A 19,379-nucleotide genomic window follows, 5' to 3' on the forward strand; every position below is an offset into this window, starting at 1 on the left:
GTAAATGGTGTGTGAGTGTGCCCTGCGATGGGCTGGCCCCCCATCCTGGGTTGTTCCCTGCCTCGTGCCCATTGCTTCCGGGATAGGCTCCGGACCCCCCGTGACCCAGTAGGATAAGCGTTTTGGAAAATGGATGGATGGATGGATTGATTATTATCCGTAATTGTGTGTGTGGGGTTGGGTCGCTCCCCCCAGAAAACATAGTGGCTAGAGGCCCCTATGAGGGAGGGGCCCCTAAAGAGAACATGGGTGGTTAAAGTTCTTTATGATGATATTTTTTTATTTTCTATTAAATTTTTTAAAACATTTTTACTCTATTTTTATTTCTTTTGCACTTATTGTTATTTATTATTATTATTTATTTGTTTTTCTTCTTTTTAAATGTTTCCAAAACACTTTATAAACGCTGTGGTTAAAACATGCTATATAAATAATGATTGATTGATTGTTTCAGATAGATAGATGAGAGAGAGAGAGAGAGAGAGAGAGAGAGAGTTGGGAAGCTCAAAATTGCCACCAGAAAGCTGCACTTGAATGGCTGACATTCTGGCTGCTGACTCAGAGATAGAAGTTGGTGATGTGACAATACTGAACTTACAAGAATGGGGAACGCATGGTTACTGCAAGGGACAATGCTTGTGAAATTCTGTGCAATGTTTCTTTTAATCTGCTTCAGAATCTTAGGCTAGAAGGCTGAACTGAAAGCAAATCATGAATCCTTCTGTTATCTTGCTTTGTATGTAGCCGAAGCGCGTTTCCCCAGCAAAGACGATAATTGCCGGTTAGTCACTGTCAGATATTGATACCGGGATACTTGTCTGATTACGCTCATTACCGATAATATCGTCATATCACCCAGACGTAATTGGTGATTTGACATGTTCCCAGGTATAACAATACAGGGAGAAAAAATATTTTACTCATGGCATCAGGAATCCAAGTGCCAGTTGCTGCTGCATTAGCTGCTGGGAATGTTCACATCTCCTCCTTTCAGTAATACGTGTCGAGTGTAGGGACACCTGGCAGAAAGATGGCTAAGGACTGCACTGGAAGCACTGGTCTGACTGTTATGGGAGGGTTCACATCCATCTTGCTGTTGTGTTCCTATATATTCTGTGATTTTTGACTGTAGCTTCTACTTAATGTTTTTACCTCTAGTTTTGAGCAAAGATACACTGACTCACAAATAGTGATCATATGACTGCAGCAGATTGTCAGGACGCACAGAACACTCTGCAGACTATAATTCATTTTGAAGTGTAAGCTGTGCTGCTAATTATACTGAAAACAAATGCTTATTGTAATGCTTTGTATTTTACTAATGTGTAGGATGTGTATATGTCTGTGTCTTAAAGTGTTTTCTGTTTCAGGCTGAACAGCTGTGATCTCATAGACATAAACTGTGAAGTGCTGTCTTCAGCTCTAAGATCAAACTCTTCCCCCCTGAGAGAGCTGGACCTGAGTGACAATGACCTGAAGGATTCAGGAGTGAAGCTGCTCTCTGCTGCACTGGGGGATTTACACTGTAAACTGAAGATACTGAGGTCAGTATTACTGGGTATTCCACACTGTAAACTGGGGATACTGAGGTCAGTATTACTGGGTATCCCACACTGTAAACTGGGGGTAATGAGGTCAGAATTACTGGGTATTCCACAAAGTAAACTGGGAATACTGAGGTCAGTATTACTGGGTATTCCACACTGTAAACTGGGAATACTGAGGCCAGTATTACTGGGTATTCCACACTGTACGCTGGAGATACTGAGGTCAGTATTACTGGGTATTCCACACTATACGGATGAGATACTGAGGTCTGTATTTATTAAATAATTGCAATGGTGAAGTGATATTATTTATTGGGGAGTTTCTGTTTCTCTCTTTGCAGGCTGTCAGGCTGTAGAGTCACAGAAGAAGGCTGTTCTTACCTGGCTTCAGCTCTGAGGTTAAATCCCTCACACCTGAGAGAGCTGGACCTGAGCTACAATCACCCAGGAGACTCAGGAGTGAAGCTGCTCTCTGCTGTACAGGAGGATCCCAGCTGTAAACTGGAGAAGCTGCAGTGAGTACAGAGTGTGTGTCTGACACGCTACAGATACTTATGCATGTATGTGAAGAAGAGGCACCAATAAATAAATGGATACAGCAGTACTATGTCATTCTGCTTCTCCTATAGTGTGGATCACAGTGGAGAGTGCAGGACCAGACCAGGCTTACAGAAATGTAAGTGTCTTTGCATGTTTTTATTAATAATACCATTAATACTATGTTATGGTTGTATTCACACAATTGTTGTGATGAGTGTGGCTTTTTGCACTGTGTGTAGATGGATTTCCATGTTTGTGTTTAGGTGAGTTTCATGACATTTTAGACAAACATCCAAACGAGAAACAAAAAATCAAAATCATCACCAAAAACACTATCAATTCATTTAATCGTTTTTAAAAATATTTTTTACAAATGCTTTACAGCTGCTTGTATTATCTTCCTGTTTGTGTGGGAGTGTAGGATGGTTAAATATATTCTGAATTAGTTATACATCTTTAATTTCACAAAAAAAGAATCCTTTGCATTTGCTCTTTTTGCGGATGCCGTGAGTGTATGTGTTTTCTGTGAGAGATTCGTTAGTATTGTCCTAAGGAGGCACCTGTAGGCAGTGAGACCGGACTCTCTCCTCAAGTGCAAAATGTGAATTTGCATTTTTACAGGGTGGTTCTGGAACATTCATTAATATTCATGAGAGAATATTACTGATTGGTCACTGAATCCCTTAAACCAGGGGAGCCCAAATCAAGTCCTGGAGGGCCAGAGTCCTGCACATTTTTGGGTTTCCCCTCATTTAACACACCTGATTCATCTCCTTGTGCTAATAACCTCACAGCTCTTGAGCTGAACCATTTATGGTGGATCAGGGAAAGAAATAAGCTACACAGGGTCCGGTCCCCCGGGACTGGATTTGGACACCCCTGCTTTTGGCAGAAGAAACAGGCAGCACATGTCGATGTTAACTGGCCAATCAGGTAGTGCCTCGCTCATAAATATTAATCAGCCAGCCAATCATGTAGGGCTTTGCTCATGAATATTAAAAAGTTTCCTGATCCACGGTGCTAAAAGAAATTACCGCCCGGGACGCAGTGGATGTGCGGCGGAAAATATCAAATTTAATTTCGACGCCCATGTTAACAGATTAGAGCGGCCGCGTGCGCGAAATGCGGGGCTCACGCCTCGCGGCAGCGGCGCAGCATCTACAGTCACGCGCGCGGTAAGCGGTTCTCTATGGAAACGTATTGCATTCATCTGGGGAAAAAAAAATCTATTCTTTTTTTCCAAATGAACGTAATAATCATCCTGTTTTTTCCAAATTAATGTGATAATAATCTCGTTTTTCTGAACAATATTTTTCTGATTTAGTTAATTAATCCCCTCCTGGAGCTGAGACCTGAGGGGTTTGCGTGTTCCAATGATCCCAGGAGCTACGTTGCCTGGGGCTTTATGCCCCTAATAGGGTCATCCAAGGCAAACAGGTCCTGGGTGAGGAACCAGACAAAGTACGGCTCAAAAGACCCCTTATGATGTACAAAAACATGGGCACACATTTTCCCCCGCCCGGACGCGGGTCACCGGGGCCCCCTCCCGGAGCCAGGCCTGGGACATGGAATGTGACCTCTCTGTTGGGGAAGGAGCCTGAGCTGGTGCGCGAGGCTGTGAGGTTCCGACTAGATGTAGTTGGGCTCAACTCGACACACGGCTTGGGCTCTGGAACCAGTCTCCTCGAAGGGGGTTGTCACTTAATCGTGTATTCCGCCCTGCTTGACACTGCAGTGTTTCTCCCAGATCATTAGATACAGTATGACATACTTCAGGGAAATAAGCCGATGCATGTGAAATGCATTCAGACTGGCTTTGCTGTGACTAAAGACCATTTCAGACAATTGCTGCAAATACTGGATCCTCATGGAGCGTAACTCCGGCGCCGGAATTATCATTTGTATCAGAATCCAGGTCCAAACTTTTATTAAATATCACTTTAAATATGTAATAATATTACTTAAACGCGTCGGCTTTAGCGGTTAGAAGGAAATACACTGACTTTAGTATTGATCTCTGGTGCCGTTTTGTGGTAAATATGCTTGTGATGAATATGTATGATGAATGTCGCTGCTTTGTAATTTTATTTACCTGTAATTAAGCTGTTAGTTTAGCTCGCCCCGCATTTTGGTGGCTCTTCCCTCCGACATTTCCTGAGCTGTTTCATAAACTTCAGTTCCCGCTTCGTTAGGGGAAGCTGTGCTGCTTTTATATCGTACAGAAACATAAAGTACAGGCTGCCTGATGGGAATAATAATTCTTCCTCCTGTCTACAGATTCCTGCCAGCTGACGTTGGACCCCAACACAGCAAACAGATACCTGTCTCTGTCAGGGGGGAACAGGAAGGTGACATGGGGGGAAGAGCAGCCATATCCTGATCATCCAGAAAGATTTGACATCTGCCCCCAAGTTCTGTGCAGAGAGAGTCTGACTGGCCGCTGTTACTGGGAGGCTGAGTGGGATGGAGATTTAGCCTGGATAGGAGTGACTTATAAAGGAATCAAGAGGAAAGGAGGGAGGGACTGTCTGCTTGGATACAATGACAAGTCATGGATTCTGTGCTGTAATTCTGACAGTTACTCAGTCTGGCACAATAATAAACAGACTCGCATACCCATACAACCCTCAGGCTCCGGCAGAGTAGGAGTGTATCTGGACTGGGGGGCTGGTGCTCTGTCCTTCTACAGAGTCTCCTTTGATGGACTGACCCCCCTGCACAGATTCACCTCCTCATTCACTGAGTCCCTCTATCCAGGGTTTTATGTTTTTAACTCCTCAGTGTCACTGTGTTGCTGGTTCTCCTGGTAAAAAGGTCAAATCTCTGCTTTTTAACCTTTATAATCCTAAGATATTACCTGGTACCTTGGGCGGAGCTTAATTCTCCGCTTCTGACGTTATAAGAGGAAGTGGCTTATCCTTGATTCTGATTGGTCGAGGGTTTATGACCATATATGGTATCAATACATGCTTATGCCACGTGTTGCCGATAGGGTGGTTTGGGAGATTAAACTTTAATAGAATAAAAATACATTACATGTATTTTATTAATGTGCTTTTTTTAAATTACATTTTTATGGAATAATAAAACAGAGCAGGATGAAGGCAAGCTAGCGCATACACGTTCAGCCGGGGCGTCCGTCCGGCCCGTAGCCGCGTGTTGTTAGTAAGCGCCGCGGCGTATTTTAAAAGAAGGCACCAAAATGTTTTAAAGAAGAAAGCACCAAAAGAGGAAAACACTTAGTGTTATTTTAAAAGAAAAACAGTGTGAATTTAAACAAACATGCCCGAAAGAAGCAGCAGAAGAGCAAATTTAAACAAGTGCAAGCGAAACCTATGAACATACAGCCCCGTCGTTTTAAAAGAAGCGAGCACTCATTACATTTAACCAACACGAAAGACTTTAGTTATATTTACCAGGTTTGAGAAAGCATGTAAGCGGCAAACTTTTAGAAGAAATAGGACGAAACGATCCCGGAGACCCGCCACATGCGACTACTCTGTTTGAACAACGCGGGTCGGAATGGACGATCGCTAGTCCGGCGTTTGGCGCATGCGCACCCACGCCGACGCCCCTTTCAAAATGGCTACGCCGGCGGAGCGCCTGTTTTAGCAAATGAAACCCCTATAACCGTAATGTTTTTAAGGAATGAAGCACTTTTCTGCCAATGTGAATAATAAAGTAAAGCGCTCTGTGCATTTTCGACAGCAATAATCAAAGAATAACGCGGTTAATTCTTGTTTAAACGAATGCATACTCTCACTCTCGTGTGGCGCACGCGCGTAGATACACACAGCATTTCCTTTATTGAGCCAGCTCGTTGCGTGAAGCAGCTGTCAAATGGCTACCAGCGGAAATTGTTGTCGTGATGCGAACCGTTGGCCTGGATTGTGAGAAGCATGCCGCCATTCTGGCAGAATGCACACCAATTCTATATTTTATGTGCTTATTTGTAAATAGTGTAAAATAATCTATTTCTAATTCAAATAAAAGTCGATCTCTAACACAACACCCCCGGATTGCTTAGCTACATTTAGCTAAATTTATCTACGTATGGTTAATCAAAAGGTATAACCAGAACTTGAAAAGATGTATGACAACACATGCTGATCTTTTATTTCAAATAAGCCTCTTTAACCTCATCGTTTTTAAGCAATGAAACTCTTTTCGGCTAATGTGTTATTTAAAATAAAACATCTTAAGCATTTCGACAACAAAAATCAAGGAATAACGCTGGCGATCCTTGTTAAAATAACTCCATGTCGCGCTTGTGCGTACAGCCACGATACCCATACACCACTGTCTTTTATTGAAAACAGCTGAGGCAAGTCGTTTTCGGAACTTTAAAGTGTGTATACAATAAGTAAACGTGTGTAAAAGAAGTATAAAACGTGTTATAAAGCACATAGCCAACATTAATTAAAGAATTTAAGCATAATAGCCCAGACGTACCACGGCCTATAGCCGGCAGAAAGAGAGCTATCCTACGGCCTACAAGATAAAAGCATATGGCACCAAATTGGAATCAGTAGTCGTTAAAAGAATAAAATACATTATATGAATTTATCAATGCGACATTTTAAATACGTTTTAAGGCATAATAATTTTAAGGGGTCACCGGACGCGTCGAGCTTTTCTAGCTATAAAGGAAAGAGAGTCGGGCAGTTTTGAATGGTAAAAGCAGTAGTTGTGTATTGTTAACGGTTTATTTTTTTACAAAATGTCCTATTTTATAACGGTAAAAACACAGCAATCCTGTTTTTAGGGGGGATTTATGCGTATTGCATGTCTAGACATGTCGATCAGCTAATGTCCGCGGCAGTGGGAAACTGGTCGTAGGCGCGAGAGCTTTTGGAGCCTATGAGAAGGAAGCTTCAATTGACAAATTGACAAATTGTTGCAGAGTGCGTGTAACATCTCGTTTAACCGCTGGTCCTGAGTGTGACAAGCAGACAGACAGCATTCACGCCCCGGCAGAAAGCACATTACGTCTATTTGTTAATCTGTTTTATTCGTAAATAGTATAAAATAATATATGTCTAATGGAAATAAAAGTCGATGTCTAACACCACAGCTCTGGGACTCTAGCATAGCCCCGGGCGCCCCGCTGCGGGCCTGTGGGGCTGGATGAAGTATCTAACTTCAATTGCTTAATCAGCAGGGTAAAGTGCCGTAACTTAAACGGGGGTATGGCAAATTAGTATAAAGTTTTAAGCCAATAAGATTTAATTAATAAAATAATTTAGTTGTATTTTGTTAGTTTTATTTTCAATAAAACACACCCAGCGCATTATTAATTTAATAGATGCAGGAACTAGTGAGCGGTATTTAGCTATGTACTTCAAAAACATTTTAAAAACTTTGTTAGACTAATACCTTAGTTATTTTAATAATTTAAGTGATAAAAACATTTGTCGTGTTTGTCAATGTGTTATTTTAAGTAAATGCGTTATTTTCCAACGCCAAAAGCCCTGTCATGTTTTAAGTGAGAAATGATATGGACTAGCAACTCTCTCTGGGGGGAGCAACCCCGGTTAGGTACTATTAAGCAGCATTTAGTGACATGCATCAAAACACATTTTTAAAAACTTTGAAAGAATAAAGTCTTAGTTATTTTAATAAATACGTTTTTCAGTAAATGTTTATTCACGCGCATGCACACAAACACACACACACCCCGGAGGTCGGGGGGCTTTAGAGTTTAACTTTAGGTTGCTGATCGCAATGTGTGACCAAACCCCAAAGCACCCTAACTTAGTCATTTACTAACTTATCGCGAAAAACAGACAGAAATAGACTTGTAAATTGTAAAGAAAAGACATTAACTGTTTTTTGTTAATGTTTAAAGGTATACAAACTACAGTTGTATCGGACACGCGCACAAAAACACTAAAAGAGTTTTGCTCAGTGAAAAAAACACCAAACATATATTGTTCACGCTTTTTATTAAAATGTATAAGGATTGTTTTGTTATAGGGAAATTTTAAATTAATATGAGTGGGATATAAGTCATTTAGGCAACAAGATTTGAGGAAGAACCTAAATAGTGGCTGGAAATGACCGACCAGGCAGGCAGAAGTGTGCTTTCCTTATCTCACAAGTCATGGAAGGGTGGGGTGGGGGGACACATAAGTGGGGGGTAGGAACTGTGGAATCAGGCAAGAGTGTAAGAATTTAGGATATAGTCTTGTAATTTTAAAGAAGGTTTACATGCTTATTGAATTACTTTTAATAGGAACCAGTAAGATGCATTTAGCACCATGTTGCAAATACACATTAAAAACTTAAAAGTATAAGGTCATAGTTATTTTAAGAAAGACATTCTACAAGGTGCCCACGGCCCTAACTTATATAATCTACAAGCTTGATCCGAGATGCTTGCTGGAGTACAATGCTAAGTTGACATCGGTAACGGAGCTGCAGCCTGTTTGATAGTTAATGAAACATAGTTCAAATTCAAGTGTCAGCAGTCATCCACGATGCAGGGAGACTACAGATTGACTATAACGACCCCGTTTATCAGCTGGCATTATTAAAAAAATTAATTTTAATGTCATGCCTGGCTCGTCCGCTCCTCGTGTGTGCCACGCCCCCTGCTTACCCACGTGTACTTCCCTGATCGTCTCCTGCTGTGTATACCCTAAAATTGATATATATCATAGGTAGCAGAGGTATGACTTAGATAATAACAGATAGACCCTCAGTAATTAATATTGGACACTAAACTCATTTTTGACTGACGTGGGATAGCCCACTTTCCCTCTCAAGGGCACAAATATAGTTTCAATTTACTTTGAGTCTATTTTGCTTGTTGAATATTCATCAGTCACCTTGTTGTTTGGTGTATTATGTTCTAGCTCATATCTGTCTAACATTGTATGCTTTTACTTACAAATACTTGGTATTAGTGAAGGATGGACCATACTGAACACTATAACTATCAACTCACTATTTTTCTTCTAAACTCCTTATCTGAGGTAGCTTTAGAGCAGAGACTATTAAGTTCCTCTACTGTTTCAGCTGCAGAGGGCAGAACATCTTCCAGCTCATCCCGTGTTCCTGGCTGTGATATGAGCAGCCTTTGAAGAAGAGATGTGTGCTGTCTTTGATTTTCAATGATTATACTTAAAGTATACTTTAAGATGGGGCAGATATGGGCCCCCCTTTTTTGTTACTGTGCGCTACCCATACAGGCTTGTAATCAGGGGAGAGATGAAGTCACAGTCATGTAACTGGTGTCAATTTAACACTAAGACTTAGTTAAGTTTAAAAGTGTAATAACAATACTGACTGTACTGTCTGCACTCCAAAATTGTGGTGAGTTAGAAAGTAAGAAAACAACCAGTGTTAACTAGTTTACCTAATGTCAACTTACTTTCAACAGAGGAATCTTTACTTCTGCATAGATGTGTTGGGCCAGGAGGAATGGCTGATCCTATAGAATATGATATACATCATTTAAAAAATAGTCAAATACCAGCCTTTGGATGAGACTAAGAAGCAGAAGATATTTTATATCTTGTGAAACACAGTAGCTATAATCATGACAACTGGTACATCTGCAATTACTTTGAGCTAAAGCCTTTTGTCCTGATGAAAATGTTGGTGCTGAGTCTCTGGGTTGAAGGACAGGAAACAGTGTTGGTGTATGGCCTGGGGATGGGCCTCTTGTAGGCTTGTCAGAATCTGGAAGAGGTAAATAAAATATCCCCCATACCATTTTGAATCTAGAGAGATGGTACTGAGATTTCATGAGCAAATAAAATCTAAAAACCTTAAATTAGACTTACTATCAAAGTTGAGGAAAAAACTTATCATTTGAAGATTTTATGTATGGAAAAGTACTGTACTTATAGTTTATATAAGTATGATCTAATATTATACAAGCTCAATGATGTAAGAATATATTGCACAGAGTATAGAAATAAAAATAAGCTAGTAAGAATATATATAAATTACATTAGCCTATAATTTGTGCAGTGTTCATGCTTGACTTTATGAAACCACACTGTGTTTTTACAAATATTTTTGTTTTATAATGCATAATTCATGTAAATAAAATATGATTTCATACCTTCTGAATTATTTGACATGTGATATGTAAAGGCTGGAGCCTTTGGCAGAGATGGCTGCAGTTTTCTTTTTTTCTGCACTGGCTCAATGTTCTCACCTTCATCTGTGATTTCAATATGACATAATGATTTGGGGGCATTGTATTGGCAGTAAATTTGATGTTAAAATAATAACATGCAGCATACCATCTGCAGCATTATACTCATCATCCTGGAATCGTGCAGGGGTTTTGGATACTCTGGGTTTACCCATAGATTGTTCTTCCTGGGAGTCCAGGTTAGAGGTTTCTTCAGCTCTCTTGCTCATTTTGTAAGCCTTCTCATATGATTCTAAGATGAAGACAGTAAAATTCCAGTAGTTGTTTAGAAGATTTTTTAAAAGTGTTAATATCATGTTTTTTAGTAGTTTCAGTCACTAAAAAGGTACTGCAATGTGCTGGCAAAAGGAGGGATGGACAGTATTTCTGATACATTTACTGTATTTAAAAATTCAAAATTCACAGTGCAAAATTCAAAAGTTCACAAACGTGCGATTGACCTTCTCAATCAACAAAGTGCAGAGTACAGGTATGTTCATGGTAGAATAATAACAAGTCGGTTTTGCATTATTGCAAGGTTGTTTTGACAGTAAGTTTAGGGCCTTGAAGAAATAGGTTTCCCTGATCTGAAATGTTGCTTTGAATGTGTTAGGACATTTATAATTTACTGCTTGATAAGGATTTGTAATTCGATGTGGTATAACAGAGTAATATACCAGTTCTGTGAGCTCAAATGTTGTTATTGATAGCGCCACTCTGTCTCCACTTACTTTTGCCCCTGTTACATTAATGTGTGCTTGTGATGTAATTGTTGAGATGCACTTGTATTAGTATACACTGAGCAAATTCTTTATATGTTAGTGTTTACAGTGTCACCAACTTGGGTCAGCTGGCTCGTGTGAGATTTTCAATTCCAGATAAGTCTGCACATGCATTTACATGCATGTAACAGTTTTAATAACTTGTAAATAGTCTGTAGGGTTTGCAAACAGCCCCTAACACTTTAGAGGTAGCTAATTTTAGGTTTATAATGGAATAATATATATTTACCGTAAGATTACTTTCGGTAAGCGTGAGAGTCTGATAGCGCGAGTGTCACACCAGATGCGTGCGAGTTGGCGACCCTGTTTATTGTGCCCCACCAGGCTTTACTTGCCAGAGACACCACTGTTGTACACATTTAAAACTGTTAGAACGATTTAGATTTTTTTTTCATTTACCAGTGTAGGATTTGGGGAACTCTCTGATTCTGTATTTTGGCCAATTCTGCTTGTCTGGCAGCTCTCTCTTCTTCACTTTCCCTGTGGCTTTGAATGGTGGAAAGTATGCATACAGCTCCTAAAACAGTTGAGATGCAATATTCATTACTGAGTTTGACTATTGATTATGAAATGTAGTTAGTAACTACATTCCATAATAAATTATCAGAAAATGCTTACCCTTGGCACCTTTACTAACAGTATAGCCAAATACAAGTCATTTGTACAAAAAGCAATAGGCTAGTTATAATACTCGCCCCTTTGTTTTCTTCCAGCCATGAATTTGGAACCACTTGGACAGCTTCCTCGTGTATGAATTCCACCACTACAAAGCCTGATTTCTCCATATTGTAAAGCACAGTCCAATATTACCTGCAATTCATGAAGAAGTTGATAAAACTGGATTTTTAATATATGTAACTGTAGGGAGCCGCCCACTGGCCCAATGGCGGAATCCAATGGCGCAGCCGAAGGCTGTGAATGCGTGTTGGTCCTTCCAAGCGCTCCTGGGAATTACTTACCCTTTTTAATATACAAGATATTCTTTTAGACACATATCTGACTCCATTTTATTAATAACCTTATTTAAGTATATTGTAGTCATGACGTTTATGTTGTTTGGATTACTTCGGGACTCTCCTTTAGATTACCAACTCTAGTTTACCCCTGATGAAGGAGTCCGCCAGATTCGCCTCGGCCGACAGGGCGATCCGTGGGCTTGTTCCACAGGGTTTGTCTTAGAGGCACGGAAATCTCCACCATTTAAGACAATGTCAGCCTCTGATTATTCGGGTCCCTCGACCTATATAATTCCCCAAAGGCTCAGTGTCTGCCAATTACTGAGCATGTGGGTGCCTCGGAGATTAAGCCGATGTTTACCCGAACCACACGTACGTTCACCTCAGAGGCTCAGCCGGGGGCAGCCCATATCATAACATGTGTCAACCTCAGCGGCTGTGACGGCGCACCTTTTGTTGCGGTAGTTTGTACGAGGTCTTACTTTGAGCTCGTCTCAGGGACTCCGCCGATGCCGCCCATTGTCTTACCATGTGAGCGTCTCAGGGACTATGCCCGGTGCCTAGGAACATAGTGTGTACGCCCCTCAGAGGGTAGACCGGTACCTTTCATCAGCATGTGTTGACCTCAGAGGTTAAGTCGGCCCGTAACTGAGCGTGTGCGAACTCCAGAGGTTTTGGTATCCACCTAACTTAACTTAGGCAGTCGAGTTTGGGACCCGGATAAAGGGGATTTAACCCAGAGGCTGCAAGATAGTATTTACCACTTTAGTCCTAATCAGGATAGAAGTCCAATCTGGAAAGTTTATAAAAGGTTAGCAAATCAGACAGTCATGAAGTAATCAAGACAACATTTATTAAACATATTACAATATCCAATCATTGACATGTGGCCACACATACTTGTAAATACATTTTGACAAATACAATATAAAACCATCACATACCTCAGCTGAGAGTGCACAAAGTTCTGCGGAAAGTATCTGACTACAGATGGACTTTCGCCCAGTTCTCTGCGGGAGCTCTGATTACAGAGTGACTCCCCGACCTCTTCTGAGGCCCTTCCTTAAGTATCCAACCCAGGTGATGGCATGTCTCTGAAGACTGACCAGTTTCGGTCAATAGTTAATTTTAGGGCCATTGCTGGCCTTGGTTCTCAAGTCCCCAGCCAATCAGATCACTTTAGGGGGAGGTTATAATTCCCTTGTTCTACCATGTGGGAGGCTTTCACATTTTTGTAGATTTAGCCAAATTATCTATATTTCCCTTGGGGAAAGTTCTACTGCCTTAACTCTGAGAGTGTAATACTCCTCGTCTCATGCCTATTCAAACAAGACCAAACATGCGTGTATTTGTCCCTAACATCTATGTGTGGTGAGTTATCCTATTTCTAGTGGAAAAGGTGTCTGTGTCTGGGGACTGACAGCTGTTGTTCTGTGGATTGACTGCGGAACTCCGGCCACTCCAGGGGGTGAAAGGTCTTGCTTTTTCTGTGTTGCTCCAGTTATTCTCAGGAGCCGGCAGGGCTTTGCCTTCCTTAAAAGGGATGGTTTGAAGAGTTGAGTCCAGTCTTGCCTGGGTCAGCGGAGCTCTGAAATAGACTGCTGCAGGCTGGTCAGATTTGGGGCCTGCAAGACCTATAGTTTTATGTCCTTACATAACTACATGTAGCTACTCCCACCACATCTGGAACATTGAACTTAATGTAGATTATGTACCTGTACAAGACATGTAGATGTTATTAATATTGAGGTGCGGGTACTGGACATGGCAACAGCAGGGTAATAATGAGGCCAGACAACTGCAGGTAAAGCACAAAAATGGCTTTATCTGATATATACCAGTCACACTTACAACACATATATACTGCCCATCATGTTGGCCGCCCTGACTACTTACAAACCATGGGGTGGGTGCACACACGCACATTATTTACAACAGATAATGTTAAATACTACATCTAACATTACTGAACACAATGACAACACAATACATGATATACCCTGCTATTTACACTATTACACTTGGCATTAGTCTAGCATGTCACCTGATGGGTACCCCCAAAGCTGCAATATATACAATTATCTAGAACTGAGTCTGACATGCACTTCCTGTTTATAGGTCATGCAGAATGGCCATAAATATAATTTTCTGGTGTCTCCGTTCAATCAATATTACCCTTCTTTTAAGTTGATGCTTTTTTAGATTTCAATGTGAGAGTTTTTTGTGTTCACAGAGTATACCCCAATTATTTGCGAATCACAGGGTTCTTTGAAGAAAGCATCTCCACCTTCATAGACTCTGCACATAACATCTCCTTTTTGTGGGTCCTCATTTGAGCTGGATATAATTTCACAACATGAACTATCTAAAAGAAAAGCATTATTTGGCCTTTTTGATTAAATTTTGGGATTGGCTGTCTTTTTACAAATAACATCATCGACTTCAGCAAGCCGTTTTATCACCTGAGAAAGTGGATTCTTTCCAGAACGCACTAGCCTTTTCAACTGCTGCAGATAATTTTCAAATGGAAAAGCACTGCACTGATCCAGGCTCCCATATCTTTCAGCATCTTGTCCAATGTGAAGCATGCTGTGCACATTATAAACAATGAACTCAGGACCATACAAAATACGACCCTGGGAGACAAAGTATTGCAGCAACTCCCCAGCATACTCCCTTTGTCGAGGGTATTGTACAAATTTGCCACACACAAGTATTGACATACCTACACTGAGGGACATGAAGTAATCATATAAATCTTGTCGCAGTATCCCTTTCAAAACTAGTTTTCCCGTGTATAGGAGAAACTGCCTGTATTCTGTAGCCTTCCATCTATCTAGTTCCTGAAGGCCTCTTGGTTTCCTGGCAAAGACTGAAGGGATTGATTGCTGCAGATTTGTTAATCTTTGGCTTACTTCTGCAGCTTGAACTGCAGACATCTTCACTTCCTTTTTACCTCTTATCCACAACAGTAACAGTCTCTTCATAACACCAAGGCATGCTTGGTGCATATAGTCAACTGGAAAGTTATAAACCATATCAATAGATGCAAGACAAAGAATGGAATCTCCATTGTGGTGTTCTTTATGTTGCTTCGTTCTAAAGCTGTTGTCTGTGCGCAGGGTCAAGTTTTCTTCCTCTTGATAAGTCATCCGACCAAGCCATTTCCCTACCTGTGTACACCTGTCACAGCCATAGTAGCCTGAATAAAGTTTTGTGGCTTTCACCATAGCTTTGGCAGGAGCATCGCATACAATACAACAAAGCTTTACATTAATATGTCTGCCATCATGAATGATCCCATGCTGTAACAAATCCTCCAATTCAGTAACTGTATCTCTCATAAATTCTAAGTCAGATGGCCTGGAAGAACCATATGTAAGGGCAATAGGAAATATAATTAAATTTTTCAAATGCACTGCACAAAGGATTGGCCATAAACATTTGCAACTACTTTTAAAAAGTGGTAAGCCATCAATGTTAAGTGATATCTCTATGGTACACTGATCATCGGGTAGGGCAGTTGTCTGTGAGATGTGTTTTGCTAATCCTTTTTTAAAACCAATATAAATGTATTTCATGCCAGACTTGTTTTTTATGTCAATGTGTTGGATACTTCCAATGAGTGTTCTTGCTGTTGATGGCAAATCATTATGTCCATGGTCTTTTAGTATTTTTAGCAATCCATCCACTGAATTATGCCTAACTCCAAATTTGCCAACCCACTTCCTAAGATCATTTGCAAGTGTGGCATCCTCTGCATTTTCAGATTCATCTGTGTCAGATGACAACACCAAAGAGTGATCTATGGCATCCCACATTTCTCGTTCACTGTTAGTGTCTTCTGGTTCATTGTGTTCTAGATAGTTATTTTATTCAGTTTCACACAGCTGGTGTATAATGTCATGTTCTGAATTCAAACACAAATGGTCAGAGTCTTCATTGCTGTCTTCTGCCACATAATCCCTTGCTGCAACTGGTCTATTGAGTGCCCTCTTTGCCACTTTCCACCTTCTTGTGTATTCCAGTTGTTTCCTTTTACAACTGTCCATTATGCAAATTGGTATACAAATTTATCATACAAATACAATCCCTTCTAAAATTCTATGCTGCTCTAAATCATAATTTTGTATTTCATATTAGTTTATTACTATATACTAGAAACTAAGATTGCTGAAGGCTCTCTATCAGTTTGGTGTGGAGCAGATTTATTTGACCAGGACACGCATATCAAACAAAGGTGAGGTTTGACAATTTATTCTGAAAAATTTCAAAAACACTGTTCAGCCTGATGTGGCTGTCCATTGTTTTTGGTAAGTATCTTAGTGGTTTTCTAAAATTTGTTTGACCTTCAAGAATCTAGGGACAAATGAAGGTGATATTTACTATTTTAACTAATTTAAACTGATGGAAACTTAAACTTCTCTTCAGAGTTCATCATTCCTTTCTTTTTTCCCCACACTCAGCTCTGTATTATCACACTGAGGAACATGACGAGCAGGAATTAGACACTGGTCAGACTGAAATTATCCAATCCTATGAGACTGTCATCATGTTGCCCAGTCTGGATAAGCTTGGCCTCCCTAGTCTAAACATTCATAATGCCCTTTATTATTATTGTTATTATTATTAATAATAATAATAAGAAGAAGAATTTGCTTTTAGCTCTGAAATGCAAGCTGTCACGCTCGTCCGGGAAGCGGGCGAGTGCGCTGGCAGGCGAGCGAGCCGGTAACAGGCGAGCAGGCAAAAGAAGGGTAAACGGGGATTTATTGGACGGACTGGACACAGGAAACATCGGTCGTAGACGTACACTAGGTAACATCAATGACGGACAAAGGACTCGGGTAAGACACGGACTGAAATACACAGGACTGATTGAAAATAAGCAGACACAGCTGAGTACAATCCGGGAAACACACGTGGGTAAGCAGGGGGCGTGGCACACAGGAGGAGCCGACGAGCAGGTCATGACAGAACCCCCCCCCCCAAAGGCGCGCTGCACCGGGCGCGCCCGGGAGAAGGCGACGAACGGGACAAGACCGGGGAAGCAGGACCTGAAAAACAAAACGAAAAAGCATCAAGGGACCGGGAACAAGACAGACAGACAGAACAGGCACAAGGAGAGGAAATGGGACAGGACCTGACACAGGACAGGGAACGCGGACAGACAGAGAAGGAAAGGGGACACAGAGGGAACAGGCGGGACACAAGGGCCAGGAGTGAACGGAGGGAACAGAGGAGGACGGGCAGCAAAGACAGGAGGAACAGAGCCAGAGGGAGCAGAGAGAGGCGGGAGGAGAGAGGACCGAAGGGACAAAGGGAGGAGCGAAGGGAGACAAGGAGGGGGAATAGAGGGGAGCCCGAGGGAGACCCAGCGGGCGACGGGAGGCAGCCGGAGGGGCTGCAGGCGGCCGGGAGGCCGGAGCCGGAGGGGACCCCGGAGGAGCCGAGGAGACCGGGCGAGGGACCGAGGCAGGGGGCGAGGAGGGAGCAGGAGGGGCCACCGGGGAAGGGGACGAGGAAGCAGGAGGGGCCCTCGGCGAAGGTCCCAAGGAGGGGGGATCCACCGCAGGCGGCGACGTCCGGGGAAGGGCCGGAGGGAGAGGCCCCATAGGGGACCGAGGAGCCGGAGTCGGGGGGCCTGCAGGAGCCCGAAGCGATGCCGGACCAGGGACAGAGGCAGGGGGACGAGGCGTCGAAGGGGGACCGGCAGGCGCCGAGCAAGCCACAGCGCAGGCGAAGGAGGGCGAGCCAGGGGGCCGGGCGGGAGGGACCCCCGTCCGACGTCTATGCCCTCTCCCCCTACGGGACACAGACACCAGGCCCCTTGGTCGGGGTCGCGCACGTCGGGGCGAAGGACATGGAGTCACAAGTGCGGTCCCTGAGGGGTCCCATTCAAGCTCCTCCACCTCCGAAGAGGGAGGAGCCACGATGGAGTCCTCCGGGACCACCTCGGGGACTAGGGCAACAGGAACTGGGGCACGGTCAGGGACCGGAACAGGGTCAGCAGGCTGTGGGGGCGCCGGCCCGGGAGCTGCTGGAGCGCGGTCAGGACTTGGAGCGCGGTCAGGACTTGGAGCGCGGTCAGGACTTGGAGCGCGGTCAGGACTTGGAGCTGCAGGCTGCTGCAGTGGGGGCGCCTGCCCTGGAGCTGCAGGCTGCGCAGGCGGAGGCTGCGCAGGCGAAGGCAGCTGCGACGGCTGCGCAGGCTCGGAGCGGGGTTCGCCGGTAGCGGCGGCCGCACAGGAGCGGGGTCCGCCGGCAGTAACGGAGGGAGGTCCGCTGTACTGGCCATCGCCGGTCTCCTCCGTCTCCCTCGCTGGCGCCTGGTGGTGACGGGAGGCGGCGCCATGTCCGTGCAGGCAGACGGCCGGAGAACTAGCTCCCGATCCGGGTACGGGTAGAGGAAGGGCTCCTCATCCTCGTCCTCACTGGAGAGCCAGTACTTCCACACGGGATTGGGGTCGCGTGTGGTCAGCCCCCGGGCTGGAGGTAGGGCGGGTACTTCCCTCTCGTCCTCCGTCGGGAGCCAAAGCCTGGAGAGCGAGCAGGCGCCGAGATGGATCGTCCCCTGCGGGACTCTCCGTCTCCTCCGTTTCTTTGGGTCCGTCATTCTGTCACGCTCGTCCGGGAAGCGGGCGAGTGCGCTGGCAGGCGAGCGAGCAGGTAACAGGCGAGCAGGCAAAAGAAGGGTAAACGGGGATTTATTGGACGGACTGGACACAGGAAACATCGCTCGTAGACGTACACTAGGTAACATCAATGACGGACAAAGGACTCGGGTAAGACACGGACTGAAATACACAGGACTGATTGAAAATAAGCAGACACAGCTGGGTACAATCCGGGAAACACACGTGGGTAAGCAGGGGGCGTGGCACACAGGAGGAGCCGACGAGCAGGTCATGACAGAAAGCAAATAGTGAACATAATTTGTTAATAAAATATGAAAAAAAAAATCTGAATCGGACAGCGGAAACAAACTGCTGTTTTCAGTGTGATTTGTTTGGAATGGTTTGTTTTGCATAGTTTATTATTTTGTGTTTCATTTTATTTAATATGGACATCACAGTAGCAACTGAATCATAATACACATTTATGCACAAGCACCAAATGCGAATTGCTAATTCACAATGCTCAATATACGTGTAGTAGTGTTTCATGTTTTTACACTGTTTTATAACAAACACAACGTAAAATGACGATATTCTTGAACTTATAAGGTCGACAGAAAAACGAGAGGGAATTTTAAAAGATGTAACATCAATAATATGTTGCTCGAAATTATTAGAATAATATACGTTTCCTTCCATTGTGGGTTTGGGGGGGGATTGTCCTGATTGTTGTCAGGCTGCCTTCTTCTCCGCCTTCCGGACCTGGCCACGCCCCGAGCCTCGACGCT

The 19,379-nt window shown here is 43.2% G+C and overlaps 1 protein-coding gene across 1 annotated transcript in view; it reads left to right on the forward strand.

Annotated features, from left to right (window-relative positions):
• The window catches only part of LOC125722761 (NACHT, LRR and PYD domains-containing protein 12-like), a 34,395-nt gene extending 32,019 nt beyond the window's left edge, over nt 1-2,376 (forward strand). The window contains exons 7-9 of the mRNA XM_048998960.1: nt 1,371-1,544; nt 1,889-2,062; nt 2,177-2,376. Coding sequence (XP_048854917.1) covers nt 1,371-1,544; nt 1,889-2,062; nt 2,177-2,354 — 526 coding nt within the window. The 3' untranslated portion in view covers nt 2,355-2,376. The remainder of the gene's footprint in view (nt 1-1,370; nt 1,545-1,888; nt 2,063-2,176) is intronic.
• The last annotated feature ends 17,003 nt before the right edge of the window (nt 2,377-19,379 follow it).

The sequence above is a fragment of the Brienomyrus brachyistius genome, unplaced genomic scaffold (assembly GCF_023856365.1).
Source record: "Brienomyrus brachyistius isolate T26 unplaced genomic scaffold, BBRACH_0.4 scaffold42, whole genome shotgun sequence".
Taxonomy (NCBI): Eukaryota; Metazoa; Chordata; class Actinopteri; order Osteoglossiformes; family Mormyridae; genus Brienomyrus; species Brienomyrus brachyistius.